This window comes from Monodon monoceros, unplaced genomic scaffold (genome assembly GCF_005190385.1).
Source record: "Monodon monoceros isolate NGI ecotype Baffin Bay Population unplaced genomic scaffold, NGI_Narwhal_1 Super_Scaffold_20, whole genome shotgun sequence".
NCBI lineage: Eukaryota > Metazoa > Chordata > Mammalia > Artiodactyla > Monodontidae > Monodon > Monodon monoceros.
This window is the reverse complement of record NW_021703777.1, coordinates 106,480,797-106,498,255: the sequence shown is the minus strand read 5'-3', so window position 1 is coordinate 106,498,255 and position 17,459 is coordinate 106,480,797. Positions and strand designations below refer to the sequence as shown.

At 35.3% G+C, this 17,459-nt stretch overlaps 1 protein-coding gene across 1 annotated transcript in view; it reads left to right on the top strand.

Annotated features, from left to right (window-relative positions):
• Positions 1–17,459, top strand: part of COL25A1 (collagen type XXV alpha 1 chain) — a 452,646-nt gene that overhangs the window by 394,541 nt on the left and 40,646 nt on the right. Inside the window, exons 18-19 of the mRNA XM_029234563.1 lie at positions 3,354–3,398; positions 16,751–16,813. Of these exons, the coding sequence (XP_029090396.1) occupies positions 3,354–3,398; positions 16,751–16,813 (108 nt within the window). The remainder of the gene's footprint in view (positions 1–3,353; positions 3,399–16,750; positions 16,814–17,459) is intronic.

Here is a 17,459-nt window from a genome sequence, read left to right as displayed (position 1 = left end):
ACAAGTCTGCTATAATTTCATATAGGTTCCGCTGTTTTCAGAGTGGAAGACAATTGGTTAATAAAATATTGTTTTATCATGATTATTTAAAAATACATTTTAGATTCATTTCTGGAAGTTTATAGGTTTACATATGGAAACATTGGCTTTTCTTTGTATTTCATTAAAAACCTGTTTTAAATTATATTGAGAGAAGTGGATTCTACCTGAACAGATATGTGTATGAATATTACAATGCATCTGAATGAAAATGTGCCCTGAAAAGAACAGTATCTTTTTCATTAATATTTAGGCCAGATTCTACCCGTTGACACAATCTCACTTTCCCACAATATTTATGACTTCCTTGTCTAATATCTGGATTTGGCAATACTTACCCCAACACTGATTTAAAAGTAGAGTGTTTCCATTCTTGCTGGTTGCTTAGATTGGAAAATGACAAACAGAACTGAGTACAGAATCCATTCAAGGAATCTTCCACGACATTTTTCTCACCATTGCAGAACTTTGTTGTGGGTTCATGGGTACTTAAGCTCCTGCATTAGGGACATTCCCAGAAAAGTAGAGGATATCCTGCTAGGATTAAAGTGCATTGATTAGCTCTCCACTGTCTGGTATTTTGCAGTATGAAAGTTTGTTATTTAGAGTAACATTCATAATAGGGAATGATTTAATTATAGTTTTTTTCTTTTATAGACTCAGCAGGAGAGTGTGTGATTGATATGTGAGTTAGGGTATATATGTTTGTAAAGTGAGTGTGTGTTTCATCACATAATTTTTTCCTTCCTAACTTCACATTCAATGGCATTGGTGGTATAGTGGTGAGCATAGCTGCCTTCCTAACTTCTCCACATCTTTTTAAAATATATTTTTTAGTTTTAATGGGGTAAAAATACATTTTTGCCCATTGTAAGGGACTGGCACAGTTGAACTGTATCTAGAAACATAGGGCACTGTCACAGGGACATGGGGTGAAAGCAGAGAACTGACTTTAACAGTAGACAAGGGTCTCCGATAATGGAGAATAAAGAGTGAAAGGGAAAGAAAAAAGAAAACCAGAAGCATAACATATCAGTGTAAAGTGTAATATACTTGGGCAAGAAGTCTTTGAATGGAATAACAAACCGATTCTTAATTATGACCTAGATCTGAACTTGGGCTGTGCGTGACCAAGAACTCAGCTCAGAGAAGCTCTGAGTCAAGAAATAGGCAAGAATGGAGAAATTAACTGAAAACTGTCTCTTAATTAAAAGATAAACATTCATGGTATAAGGACAGAAAATTTATATAGGAAGAAATATCTTCCTAAAAATGCTGAGATGTTTCACAAAGGGTAACATTAAATGTTTTATAATCCTTCATTCTGTCAACTTTTAAGTAAACATAAATTTGGAAAGGTCAAAATCCAAGAGTATGAAATATGAATTCCTGAAAGATTTGTTCATTAAAAAGTACATTTATAACCTATATACTTACATATATATGCATATGATGTAGGGAAGAGCTAAGTGCTCAAACTCTCTGTAAGTATCCAATCTACATTATAAAATAATCCATAATGTTTTATACATCTTTCTCATTGTGAGAAACATGGATGTGTCTATGTATGCATGTGTATATAAATATCTTGCTTTAAAGTAGTCATCAGATCCTTTTAATTTGACCCTTCCGCTTGAGGGAAGGGTCTAGTAAAAACTTCTTTGAGGAAACAGTGTTACAACCTATATGTTTCCACACATGTCTTAAATAGGATGTCTTGAGTTTTGGGGGCTTTTCTGAAACAATACAAAACTATCAATATGTCACCAATATGTTTACTTTTATTGGTTGTATATTCTACTGCAACTTACTGTGTTTTCAAGGGCCTATACTTTTTTCTTAGTAAAAGAGAATCTTCACTGAAATATGGATAAGCTCTTTTTACTAGAGCTTCCTAAAGTTATTGACTAAAGGGAAATGGGGGGAAAAAAAGAAAATCAAATGTATAATGTATCTATGTAAAGTTTAATCTACTTGGACAAGTTTCTTTGAATGAAATATCAAATTCTTAATAATCATTCTTTCTTCTCTGGCTTAATCTCATCTTAGTCTTTTTGTTCACAATGCAAACTTTCACTCAGGTAGTTTCAGAAAGAATAGCTTTTCTTTTGCATTCCTGAAGCACCTTTGACCTAAACCATCAGGAAAGTCATTTTCCTTTCTATGTCTAACCATACAGCTTAATATAAACAGTATCTGAAGTCATTTTGTGATAATACCAGAGCAAATTATAGCCCTCCATAATTTGAAAGTAATAATATTAAAGATGAAATGTCTGGTTGTTCTTAGTAGATTTTTCTTGGAATGAGGGTCGTTCAAGCATTTAGATTAAAGAAGTGCCTTCTACCACTTTTATCTTTAGTTTGATGCTTCTGTCTCTTTTGGTATAGTTGTCATAACACTGACTCACCATCATGAAATGATGTGACACTTTTACCTTCAAATATTATTTTCTACAATATTTAGTCACCTCAGTCCAACACAGGATGGACTTTCATTTTCTCTAGTAATTCTTTTATGCTTCTTTAGTGGAATTCAGGAGATTTTCTAAGCAATATAACTTCTTGTCACTATACTTTGTGCTTAAAATAATGTAAACAATTATGTGAAAATGAGAAGATTTAGCTTGACTCCAGTGTGCTCACCCAAAATGTACCACTTAATCTCAAACCTGTATTCAGAAGCAGCTGCCTGGTACCATTAGCCCTCAATTGCTAAGCAGGGTTACCCAGACTCAACAATTGTCTGATATACGGGCTGGAGTTAAGTATAATCTTAACCATGCATTTATCTTCTCATCATTCAGGAATGGAAAAGAAACCTTGTTATACTTTTAGGTGAATGAGACTTTTAATGTATATTGTTTTGATATGACCATCTGTTCATACAGCCAACTCTTGATTATCTGAGGTAAGAGAGCCCTGGAATAGGATGCATTCTTTAAATGCACGTAATCCTCATTTCAGCAAATAGATTCAGCCTCCTCAACAAATCATTGACCAGGGAGTAATAAAACACAGGAATTCCTTCTCCCTTTATTTCTCTTTCTCACCTTCTGGTAGTGATGACAATGAGCAGTGAACTGGCAGCAACAGGGAAAATCCTGAAAAATCTGCAAAATGGTCAACCAGTCCCTGAATCAAGAGTTGACTGAACTGTATAATCTCACCAAATATCTTGAAACTAGACAGTATATATATTAGACATATATATACATACAGCAAGAATTCAGCTGGGAGCATTTGCCATGTTTTTCTCAGATACTGTGCCTGAGTGAATACTGTTCTATAATGCTGTGTGATTTTCCTATGTAGGGTGAACCAGGGCTTCCTGGGCTTCCTGGACTTCCGGGGATAAAGGTAAATACTGCACTGACAGTCTTGGCTTCATAGAAATGTAACTGTGAGAGTCATAAAAATGAAAAAAGCTAAAAATATAGTGCTGTTCTTTAAATACTCACCAGCCATTTCAACCAATTAAATTTTTTAATTAAAAATGAAGCACAGGTAACAGAAATAGATTTACAGGCATAGAAAACAAACTTAAGGTTACCAAAGGGGAAAGGGGGGGAAAGGATAGATTAGGAGTTTGGAACTAACAGATACACACTACTACATATAAAATAGATAATCAACAAGGTTCTACTGTATAGCACAGGGAACTATACTCAAGATCCTGTAATAAGCTATAATGGAAAAGAATCTGAAAAAGAACATATATATATACATGTATATGTATAATATATACATAAATATATATATATGTATGAAACTGAATCACTCTGCTGTACACCTGAAACTAACACAACATTGTAAATCAACTATACTTCAATAAAAAAAAAATGAAGCATGGGTATTTCTAAAGTTTGCCATGGCTATCTGGACTGTATATTCCACTATATAACCTACTATGCCCCTTAAATAAATGTAAAAGTCATTTCATTTGAAGTCATAGGAATTCTTTAAAGTCTACAATGTCTCCCTTCACATTTAAATTTTACTCTTAAGATCCTATCAGATTTTGACCAGAATTAAAATCTTAACATCCCCTTAAATCTAATATCCAGGCAGCTGTTTTTGTGATTCACCCATTATAATAATCTTTCCAAAGTTTTTTTTTTTTTTTTTAATTTATTTATTTGTGGCTGTGTTGCGTCTTCGTTGCTGTGTGTGGGCTTTCTCTAGTTGCGGAGAGCAGAGGCTACTCTTCGTTGCGGTGTGCAGGCTTCTCACTGCAGTGGCTTCTCTTGTTGTGGAGCACAGGCTCTAGGCACGCAGGCTTCAGTAGTTGTGGCACATGGGCTCAGTAGTTGTGGCTTGCGGGCTCTAGAGCTTAGGCTCAGTAGTTGTGGTGCACGGGCGCAGTTGCTCTGCGGCATGTGGGATCTTCCCAGACTAGAGCTCGAACCTGTGTCCCCTGCATTGGCAGGTGGATTCCCAACCACTGTGCCACCAGGGAAGTCCTTCCAATGTGTTTTGTGCTTCTACTTCCTGTTAATAATTCTCACTGCAAAGTACAAATATTACTAAGCTTTATTGACCTACATACTATTTCCATAAAATTTGTATGTCTTTTGAAATAACTGCTTAAAGCTTAGCTTGAAAACATTGTTTTACATGTTTTTAAATTGTCTAAAAATATTAACAAACATTTTTTTTAGTTGTTTAAAATTTTTTACATGGCAACTGACAAGGCTTAAAAGTTCTAGTGTCTTAGCTGTAGTGCTCCCTTAAAATCAGCTTCTTAAAGTTTTTTCTTTTAATTCTAGAACTGATAAAATAACATAATGCAAGTAGATTTTTCTTTACATTGTTCTCATCTTATAGAATTTTGAATTAATCTCTAGAGCACATTAGATGATTCTAAAATTAATATTCCTAGTTTCAGTAAGAGGGTTGTATATGCTGCTTTATGAAGATTGTGTTTGAAATGTGCTACATGAATAATATGATTTTAGAATTAATATATTAAATTACTGAGTTCCCAGACATCATATGGTATCATATGTAATATTTTATGAGTATATTTGTTATAATTAACAGCCATGAAAGCTATGAATTCCAGGTTGGCACTCAGAAATTGTGGTTCTGCTTTTTGTTTGATGTTTCCAGATTAGTATCACAGATGTCCAGATATGTCCTTTTAATATATTTTTAGTCTTTGGCTTCTTCACTGAAAAGTACGCTCCATGACAACAGTTTACTAAAGAGTCAAAGTCATTTCCTTATCATTTGATATTTAGCAAAAATAACTTAATAAATTATATGTGATTTCATACTGCAGAGTTAATTTATGGCAGTTCCTTAATAATCCCACACATTAAAAAAAAAGCTTTTTACTGATATTTGGAAAATCACAGATTTTTAAAACAAATTTAAGAACACTAAATTCAGCACTAAGTTAAAGAAGCCAGTAACATTATAAGTAAGGGGGGAAGCATTTAAAAAGAGGGGCATTTTGGAAGGACTGGGGCAGGGTTTCCTGCAGCACTTGCTTGTAGGTTAGTTGGGCTGTGCTACCAGCACCAGATCCTGAGGCAGGAATCTCAGTGCTGTGTAGAAATCCAGTTGTCCCTTCTCCTGAGGGTGAGCTTTCTTGTTGAGACAGAGTATATAAGGGGGAAGGTATTGGGGTTTTTCCCTCCAAAACGAACAAACAAAACAATTACAGTTACTACTATTCGTTCTCATTACCTGTGATTTATGTCCTCCACTGTGAAAAATACCCCAGTTCATTTCCCTAGTCATCGGTGGACCAGTTTGAAGGTTTTGAACTTTTTCAAATTGGGAAAGATGTTGGTGATTTGCCACCTCCAGTAAACGTTTTTATTTCTAGGGTCATGGGATGTTGCCAGACAAATTTTGTCAAGATCTTATAGCTGATACTTTCCTTTGTTTTTCTAACCTGACTAGTGACTATGGTGAGAAGAAGGCATCCACTGACAAAAATCTTTCTATCATTAACTAGAGATACTTTTCCATGTAATTATCGAGTGTTGTTGGGTAACTATCCAGTATTCAGTTTAAATCACAGATTCTATTTTTGGATTAATAAGCTCTGTCTTCTCTCTCTCATTCAGAATGTAAGTGATATGCTTGCCCTATAATGTAGTAGGTGCTCAGTGTAATTGAGTAATTTTGTAAAGGAGGCAATTTAAAAACACATCATAGTCATGAGTAGTTATTGGATATTTTAAAATGTACAGTTAAAAGTTTATAAATTTATGATATAGCTTCATTAACTTGGGATATTCTTTACTCCTTTAATATACTTTGCTTCTGTTAGGTAGTTAACCACAGGACAGTTAACCTTGATTTCATAGTTTGAATGAGTAGTAATATTTAAAAGATGAAACCACCATATATGGATTTAGAATGTGTGGTAGCAAGAGCATTAGTCATAACTTTCCTAGACCTGTGTGTTTGTTTATGCTTTGGAAATACTTCCTTGCTATCCATCTCCTAATCTGCTGGTACTACAGAGAGCGTGCAAATGCCATCCGTTATTTCCAAGATGTTGAGGAAACCAGCCATGACATACCAGGGGAGCTTTGATTTGCCACCTGTTGCTCTCGGGGAACGGTTGGAAGCTTAATGAGCATCCACATGCCTTCCACACTGCTCTCAGGAAATGAGCAAAGTGCCTAAATACAGACAGCAGACTCATCTATCTATCACCACAGGGTCCCACTCAGAGATAAGTACTAATACCTTCGGCATACATAAAAGTCACTAAGAAGAGGCATCACTTAATTTCAAACTACTCTTAAGCTTCCCGAACAAGTATTGGAAAGTGCTCTGACCAGGTGGAAGACATTTGGAATTCCTATTTCATGCATCCATGGTTCATATAGTGTTAAGATGTTCAGCTGGGAAGATTAAATTATTGTACGTTGTACATTGCACAGTGTGCCATGCAAACATTGGTCTTCTGGAGTAAGGATTGAGCTCAGAAAAGCTTTTTGATTAACAAGCCTTTAAATATATTTTTCATGGGTAAAACTTTATTGTGACTAGCTTTTCCAATATCACATAAAAGGGTGAGATTCAAAGTTCCTAGTTTTAAACATGTTTTTCTTTCCATACATGTTGAAAATTGCTTACCCCTTTCATGGTTACATCACCCTAGTAATTAAGTCACGAAGAGCAGTGATTAAGAGCCTGGGACCAGACCACCAGTGTGTAGATACCGGTTCTACCCCTTACCAGTTTATGAAGCTATATCATGATACTGGGCAAGTTACATAATCTCTCTGTGCTGGGTTTCCTTATCAAATGGGAATTATTATCATACATAGCTCAGAGGGTTGTTGTGATGATTAAATGAATTAATATACATGCAGCTCCTAAAATATTGCCAAACATATAGTAAACGCTATATAAATTTTAGCTATTGTTATTTCTTTCTCTTGGAGCAGCTCAGAATGTTGGAAACATTGTTTATGCACCTGTTCTATAGAGTCTTTACTCCTGTGAGTCATTTCAACCTAGAGATCATAAAGCCATTTACACCCTCCAGGTTCATAGATCTAAATTCTGAAAACTCCTTTGCGGTGATGGTTGAATGTTACCTTTAAGAGCAGTAAGATAACATATTTTCTCTTGAAACATGACATCACACTATTCCCCTTTTCCTATAACCCAATGTATTCCAGGGATAAAGGATGAGGAAACACAGTGTTCTGCACATAAGACATGATACTGTCTTAGTTCTCCTTCCCGACACTCTTCACAGGAAAAGCAAAAGGAAAGCTTGACATATAATAATGGAAATCTCTAGGCCCCATTCATAGTGTTGCCCAGCCCAAGACATTTTTTACGATTATGAATTTTCAATGCTTGTTTTTCTCCTTTCAGCGTTGACTACCAGTGTATCTCATCATGTTTAGAAAGTAAATTGGGAAAAATGTACCTGATACATTAAAATGAATACAATAGGGAGACATAATACAGTAAAAATTACATCAAATCAGAAAAACAAATCATTTAGGTGGCAAAGAAATTTTTACGATATTTTCCCTCAAAGCTTGATATTTTTGTTCTGGCTTCCACATTAGTGACAATTTGAGATTCAGATCAAGAACTTGAGGATCAGGAGACAGTAACTAACTGTTTACACTTCGTTATATAAAATCATCCTTGACACTAGATCATATAAGCACTAACTTTTACAGGTGGCAGAAACATTATTTTGTCATTTTTAGGATTAAATATAGTGCCCAGTCATCTATAGAAACTTATCTTCTAAATACACTGGAGATGAGGTTCCTTCCTTAGAAACATCAAATCACATTTTTAAAATAACAGAAGGTTTTTGGAAGTGACATAGGATGTGAAACGAATTTGTAAAAGAAAAAAGAAAAAGAATACTGGTTAAAAGGATAGCAGTGTGTTATTGTTACTTATAATTACTTCCTGCTTGCACAAAGTGCGTCTGAGCAGTTGAATAGTTTAAGAGTCCAATCAGGAAACTCATACAACCAGAAATCAGAGATTTTTTAGCAGCCATAACGAAACCTCGACTAAATACACCAATTGTGCTTTCGTGATGTAATCCTGTTTAAAAAAAAAAATCAGAAACTTATGTTTTCTGGATTTTAAATAAACTTGCTGTTGTAGTTCATTTTCATCATAGCCACCAAGATGTTTTAATTTATGCTCAAATGTGATCCTTCAGGGAAATAAGTGTTTGGGGGACAGACTCTACTTTCTCATCCTTTTTTTCCCCCTCAATAATTTTACAAATCAATCATTAGCAAAACTGGCTGCCTGAAGGTTCTTATTACAACAAATGTTCTTGCTGTAATCCTCAAAAGTAGGTATCATGCTGACTTGAATTCTAATTAGCCCTTCAGCAAGAAGAATATTGTATGGTTAATGCATTCAGTGTCAAGATACATTAATCAAAATTATTGGTGATGCTTTTAGCACCCAGGCAAGTCAGCACATATTTTTCAAGCCCCGTTGTACTATTTTTTGGGCAATGAAAATTGGATCTGCTCGGGGTAATAAATATCATGGAAAGCATGACTTGATTTAAACTGGTATATTAGAGGTTTTTTAGACAGGTTAAAAAAATAATATCTTTTACTCCTTTAATTGATAATGACTTATAAAACTAAAACAAATGGTATTAAATGAAAAACCAGAGATTTTTCTGTGGACAAGAGATAATCAGTTAGGACTTTCTGTTCACTATTCCATTTAACAGATGGTAGGTTCTGGAAGTTTATAGGGAAACACCTGGTGAGCCATTTCTGTATGAATGAAGCTGCCTCTTCATTCTTACCTTGACTAGTAATTCCATCTACATATTTGATGACTCTTCTCACCCATATGAAAGACATCCTTTATGTAGGTTTGACAACAGAGTATTAAGTGAACTGTCCCGATGGCCATTTAAAAGATAAAGTAAGATCATCTAAAATACTTTCTTGCCATATATTAAATGTGAGTTTGAAGAAAAATCAGTCCAGATTTTATTATGGAATTCCAAGACTTAATGGTCATTGTTAGATTTCAGAAAGATCATGTTTTTAAAGAACTTCCTAGTTTTTCCTTGTGTTTTTATAATATAGAAGGCCAGGTTTTGTTGCCTTCTTTGTTGGTGAAGATAGTAATTGTTTGAGTTATTTGGAGGGTTTTTGTTTTGTTTTTTGGGGTTTTGGGCCAGAATACACAGAATTTAAACTATCGCAATAGGCTGTTTAAATTTTTTAAAAGTAATAGCAAATGAGTTGAGCAAAAGTGGCTTCAGTCAAAAATCTTACCTTTGCACCATCTTCCTTTTATCCTTCCTGCCTTCCCATAGCTAAATCTTCTTGTAGTTTACTTCATTTCTCTGTGTACATATCGCCAATTTATGAAAGAAAACAGAGAAGGAGAGAGAGGGATAAACTCTAATACTGACACTCTAATCAAGAAGGGAACTTTTTGTTTGGTGCAAAAAACAGGATCATTTTTCAAATATAGCCAATATTAGTTACTATGACTTATTTTAATTGAGCTTTATACTACAAGATCAAAATTGTGGCTGCTGAAAGCATTAACTATAGTTGCAAAGATCAGTGTGAGACCATTAGGCCTTCCTAAATTGGTCATGTATAAGTACACGTTTGATTTCAGCTATAGCTATTCTTTGTAGATTTGTTTCTGCATCTTTATGTGCCCTGGCTGTTTAAAGCTTTCATTCAAATTAGCAAAATGTATGTCAGATTTTCAAATAGGTCTGTTTGCTGCTGTTTCTCCCAGCAGTTTATTACTAGACCTACTAATTGTGCTTTATCCTGAATTAATAGCATTTATTCTTCCCAACGTGAATCCCAGTTTAGCTGCCAGAACCACAAACACTTCATTATTCATCTTTTCTACCAGCTCAACACAGGAAGATATGTTACTGTCTTGGAACTGAGACCTAGTTTTTTAACTCATTGGTGGTGAGCTAATTAATTGATGTTGAGAAGAAACAAAGGACAAAACTCATGAAACAACTCAGGAAGAAATCAGATGTAATATTTAAGATAAGACCAGAAAGTTAAACCAAATTTTTATTTTCGTTTTGAAATTTGAAGCTGCATCAATGCCGTATTGCAGTAGCATGAACAGAGCTGAGATTTCTGTTTCTCTGGCAACCATCTGATCACTGGTAGGCATGTGGTTTGGGTAGCAGAATTTGGTGCCAGCCATTACTTGTGTTTTAGTGATTAAAACGTTGGATCGTTTTAAAGGTTCTGATAAAGAGTGTTGTATATTTTTTATTTCCAGGCTTTGGTTAAATCACAGCTCTGTATTTATTTTAAGAGTTAGATATTTCATTGTTTATATTTTTCCATTTGTCATAAGGGTAGATCTAGTTGGACATTGCCAGGACCGGTGAAGACAAAACAACAACAAAAATAGCGGATTATCCTGGGTTTAATTGTTCTGGTCATGGTAGAGGAACAGAACATTTTAAAATGCTTGTCCCTCTCCATTCTTCCTCTCCTCTTGTCTTATCTCCCTGCTAGTTGGTTGCTTTCACATTTTTGCTTTCCTTCCACACAGGATCAACAACTCCAGTATGAATGGAATCCCAATTAACTTTGTAATCTTGTTCTCAATGATAAGAAAAGTAAAAACCTAAAATACTATCTCACTTGAGATAGTGAGTGAATAGGTAGAGAGGTGAAGGAAAATTTAGAATACATATATATATATGAAATTATATATATATATATATATATATATGAGAAAAACAGATTAAAGTGGCTGTGAAGTAATCAGTGCTCTTAACTTATTCTTATGCTATTGACTGGTGCCTTGGTATTCATGGCAAACCAATGTTTAATGCCTCTGCCTTTCCTTCATTTATCTTAGCCATGTTTTGGTTGTCATTTTTTTAAAAAGCACTAACACATCATACTGAAAAGATGAATATTGTTTCAGAAAAGGTCATATTTTAGTGTTTTCACTTTAGTGTTTTCACTTTCACTTTATTTTACTTGCAGCTTACCTGTATAAATCCACGTTTCCCTAATTATGACAGCCAGCATCTGCCCTTTTCAAAGGATCCCTGCTCTATGTTCCCATGTTATTCCAACAATGGCTCACTCAAGTTATAATTGGGTTTTCTAATTTGGGTAATTGCCTTGTAAATAAGAAAAAGAAAAAAAAACTCTACATTTAATTGTTCCTTAATTAAAAGTGTTATAAGAGCTTAGTTCCATTATAGTTCCAATTTCCTCGATTGCATCTCTCCCCCACCTTGTCTATTCAGAAAATACGTGTGAATAACTTCCAATTTAGCAATCTCCTATTTCCCATTGATTATATGAGACTAGATATGTAAAAACGGCTCTGAGAAGCATCATACAGTCCAATAAAAATAGTTACTGCTCCTGTGTATTGTCCTGAAAAATTAGGTAACCTCATTTTTGTGCGGTTTGATTTACTTCAAAAAATGATTTTGCAAAAATGTTTTGTGTTTGAATCATATTTCAGCTGCTTTCCCCTACCTTCCTTTGACTCAGTCTCTTTCCTCTCTCCTGGTTAACTAGAACTGTGACTAAAGTGGGTTAACTTGCTTATTCTTTTAATCACATTAAAGTATTTGTAGAACCATAGGTTGTCATAGCCTTTCTCCTAGACATTTTAGGAAATTCTAGGACCTTTAAACTCTACATCAATCCTTGCCGAAGAGGCAAGTTTTTTTTTAAGGATTACATTTATTTAGGGAAATTTAATAGGTATGACCATTTTCTCCTTTCCCTTTCTTACAGGAAGAAACTCATTCTTAGTAAACCTGTCATTTCTCTACCTTACACACTTCGTTTTGCAATCCTAAATGCTCTGGCAGATGGATATCGTCTCATAAAATGATGATATAGTCACATGAGAAAATTTAGGGTTACTTCTTGAAAGGAGTTGAAGAGGTATTGAGTATAACCCCATACAGTTGTAAAGAATCAAGAAGTCACCATGTATATCACTAATTAGCTGCAGAGGTGTTATAATACTACTACCACTAATAAAATAATGATAGCTAGCATTTGTGAGCCTATAATATAAGAACAACAATAACATTTATTGTTTACTTACTTTGTTCTAGAAGTGGTGCTAAGAGCTTTGCTTGAATTATCCAATAAGTCTTGACTAAGTCACCCCTTAATGACACCAGAATCTTTCATTATTTGGCACCTCAGGATCACAGCCTGCAAAGCCAGGCTTTAACTCTGTACCTTTAATTCTGTACCTTTGTACCAACAGTTCTCAAATATTTAACCTCAGAACCCTTTTACACACTTAAAAATTAGGATTGAAGGAGCTTTTATTTATGTAGGTTATACCTATTGATATGTCTGTATTAGATATTAAAACAGAAATTTAAACAACCCATTATATGTTAATTAAATAACATTTTTATGAAACACAACTGAATTTTACAAAACAAACAAAAAAATAGCAGGAAGAATGACATTGTTGTCTTTTTTTTTTTTTTCCAAGTATCTTCGATGTCTGGCTTAATAGAAGGCAGCTGGATTCTCATATCTGCTTCTGCATTCAATCTGTTGCAATTTGTTGTCTTGGTTAAAGCATATGAAGAAAAACCAGCCTCATACAGATATGTAATTGGACATGGGAAGATTATTTTAATAGCCTTTCCATGAAATTGTGTTATTCTTTTTTTTGATACTACCCCATACTCTACAAGTAGTAGTTTCAACTTAAAGGCTAGGTGCAATGTGAAATCTGAAACCATATCAATGAATCAATCTTTCCTACTCTGTACACTAAAAATGGTAAGTGAAAAGGCACTCTGAGAACCTCTGGTATAAGTCTAGGAAGGTAAGAAACAGTCCAACCAGCTCAAGACCATGAGTAGAGATATTTATGCCTTATTTCAATAATTGTCTTTCAAGCCTGAGACAGAAAAGAGACCAATGATTATTTCCTCCCAATCCTGCCAAGATATAGACAGGATGGAGACAATGTCTCTAAAGTAATTGAGAGCTCTGGCATTAAATAAACATGAAGCTGTGATCCTAAAGTTAAGTATGCTATTGTTCCCCTTGAATAAATTGAAATAAGAAACGAATCGAGATGGTAGATGCTTTCTTAGAGTGGCATGATAAAGTACCACTAATCATACTCAAAGCCTTTAAAATAAGCCAGTATTAATAATGCTAAAATTGTTGAGTGTCCAATGCATTGCTAATTTTATATCTTGAAATAAAAATTTTCACCCTGAACATTCTGTATAAAGGAAATTGCTATCCATTTAACTCAGGAGGACTTAAATATATTAATGTTTTTAAAAAGGAAGAAACAACACTTTGGTCACTTAGATCACAAAGCCTTATTTATTTATGTGTGACTTATGAAACTGCATGCTTCAACTTTTTATAAACTAAGCACTAACCTAAATAAGAAATACATTTTTGCAACATTTACTCTTTTTTCTTCTCTTTTATTAGTATGCTTTAATGGTGCTTCTATTTGGCTTTGCTAACAGTGAAATCATTTTATTTCTACTTGAAGATTTGCAAGAGTCTTATCTACCTGTAAACTTTCCACCTATTAACTTGCATTATATTTTCATGACAGTAAGTTGTTACTAATGATACACATGAACTTTAATACAGCTTTTTTCTTGAGGGTGGAGAGGGAATATTTATGTATTTATATAAATCATTTTATTGGGAGAAATGTCTTACTTGTAAGTAAGTATATTTCTTATGTTTTTTGTTTAAAATAACAAGTTAAATTTTTTTTATAAGAAATAGAATGGTCATCATTGAGTTTTCTGAATATAGTTGATTTTCACTTTAGACGATTAAGAGATTGATCCAAAATTATTTGTTCAGATTTTCCTCTCCGTTATATGTAAAGATATAGAGACAGGTAGAACAGAGTTATAGAAATTTCACAAACAATAAACCTAAAGCATTCATTCCCCTACACTTTTTATTTTCTTAAAGCAGTACCATGAGCATAAGAACTAGAGATAATCCATTTCAGTTATTTATCACTGTTCAGCAAATTTTGCGGTGCTGATATCCTTTTGTTCCCTGCCCAACACCAAGGTTTTATACAGCATATTTTAAAAAATCATTATTGCAGAAATATTTCATGACACTCTAACACTTCTTATCAAACATCCTCTCTGTATCTTCCTGCTCAGCTCCGAAAAACAAATGTTGAAATATAGCTACCTTAGAAAAAAATCAAATATATCAAACAACATTAGCTACTGCTCCAGAAATAATCCAATGGAGGGAAACAAATGAACAAACAAATCCCAGAAAACATGGGAACAGAGGCATTATGTTTTTGTTTTGTTTTTCTTTGCTTTAAAACTTCGTTATAGATTTCAGGAAGTTAGACTTTTACATTTGAGCTCACGTTGTTAAGAAGAAAATAAAACTTTATAGTTTATATGTGAACACTGGTGTCGGGTGTTTTCTGATGCCAAATACCTGGTGTCTTTTCCAACACCAGTTTTCCAACTCTGATTCTCTGACACCAACTGCATGTCCTACAATTCAATCCTATTGTGACACTAACTACTCAAGGTTAGCATCAGATTCCATAGGTTTAAGGGTTCAGTCCCATAAGACTGCCCTCACTTCAGACCACAATTACAGGTACCACCCACCTCACCCTCTCCCCCTTACCTGGACTTATGTCTGACTTGGCTACAGATTCCAGGGTACTCACAGCCACCCTCTGCCACTCCCACTCAAGTTTGATAATTTGCTACAGTGACTCACAGAACTCAGGAAAATACCATACTTACCATTACAGTTTGTTATGAAAGATTAAAATGAGCAGTCAAATGGAGAGGTACAAAGGGTGAAGTCAAAAGTGTCCTGAGGGCAGGAGCCTCTGTCCCCGTGGAGTTGGGGGGCGCCACCCTACCAGCACATGGAAGTGTTCATCAGCTCAGAAGCTCTCTAGTCCCCACTGCTTTGGAAGTTTTATGAAAGTTCCATTATGTAGGCGTGATTGATTAAAGCATTGGTCATTGGTGGTTAAACTCAATCTCCATCTCCCTCTCTGGAGGTGGTGAGAGGAGGGGAAAGGTTGAAAGTTCCAACCTTCTTATCACAGCCCCGACCCTGAAGCTGTCTAGGAGCCCACCATAGTCACCCCATTAGCATAAACTCAGATATGTTTGAAAGGGGCTCGTTAAGAGTAACAAAACATGCTCCTGTTACTCTTATTACTCAGGAAATTCCAAAGGTTTTAGGAACCAGGAACAAGACCAAATATATATTTTTTATTATACCACAACTGGGTTTCCTCCAGATGGTAGAGAAGAGATTTTGAGGCTGGGCAAGAAGAGATTTTTTGCTCTCCATCTGAACATTACTGACTCTCTTCCCTAGCCACACCCGCTGTATCAGTTATCAGTTGCTGTCTACCGTACAAGCCCCCCAAATGGGAGTGGCTTAAAACAACAATCCTCTCACACTTCTGGAGGAACAAGAATTTGAGCATGGCTCAGCTGGGTACCTCTGTCTCAATGTCTCCCATGAGGATGCAGTCCAGCTGTCAGCCAGGGCTGTGATCTCATCTGAAGACTCTACTGGGGTGGAGCATCTGCTCCCAAGTTCACACATGCGGCTCTTGGCAGACCTTGGTCCTCACCATGGGGACCTCTCCATAGGGCTGCTCATGGCAGCTTGTTTTCCAGAAAGCAAGTTGATTCAAGTGAGAGAGAACAAGGAAGAGTCCCCAGGATGGAAGCCACTGTCTTTTTATAACTTAGTCTCAGAAGTGATATCCCATTACTTCTGCCATATTCTGTTAATTAGATATGAGTCAGTAAATCCAGTGCACACTCAAGCAGAGGGATTACGCAAAGGCATTGAATACCAGGAGGTGGGATCATTGAGGCCCATCTTAGAGGCTACCTACCACATCCACCCTAACATAATGGATCTTGATTTGGTAGATGTTAGGAAGCACTGGACAACAGATGAGAAAGGAAATTGTAAAGACATTTGTCTGGTTTCTTTGTCACTTTTACTTTCTCAAGCTCCTCCAAAGCTTTGCTCAAAGTACTGTGGCTGATCAAAACCAGTTCTGATTAATTTTATAGTTAGTAGCTGGATCTCAGCAAGAAAGCTATATATAATCAAAGGAGTGAAATCCCAGTAGAAGGAAATCAGTTTAACTTTACATATTTACTGTCAAATATGTAATAATCTCGTATGCCCATTTTTTTAAAGGGAGAACCAGGTTTCATTGGTCCTCAAGGAGAACCAGGCTTACCAGGGTTACCAGGAACAAAGGTAAATGTAGTGTTTTTCCCTTCCTTCCTTTCTGAAATGTTTGGTCATATATTTTTAGTCCATTATGTTACTTAGGTGACCAGATATTTTTGCCTAATGGAGAACTAAAGCAGCTTAGCACCTATTCCTAACACTTCTAATGGGAATATCATGTTAAATAGAATAATAGGAAGTTAATTCCAGAAAGCCTTATGCAAAACAACAGGATGGTAGAATACATTCATTGTTCCAGTTGTCCCCCAAATTGTACCTAAATTGATATGATGCTATTAGTCTCCTGGCCATATGGAAAAGTGAGGGAATTCTGAGGAGGAGAGGTAGAACTCATTAACTCCTGCCCCTCGTTACCCATTTTAAGACATACGCATAAATCAAACATTATTACTATTCCCCCATCACTCCCTAGATTGCAAAGGCAAGTACTGACGTCATATAGATTCCTAAGTGTCTCATCCCAAAAGGATCCATCCTGAATAACGTCTGCAGAAAGATTCTGTAATGAAAACCATCTCGTGATCTTCCACTTGGCAACCTGAGAGAGGGCCCTAAAAGCAAAATCTGTATGCTGCCATATAAAAAACTATGTTGCTGTGGATACAGTCAGAACCGTAGTTCCCTTTTTATCTACCCAGTAAGACATAAAAAG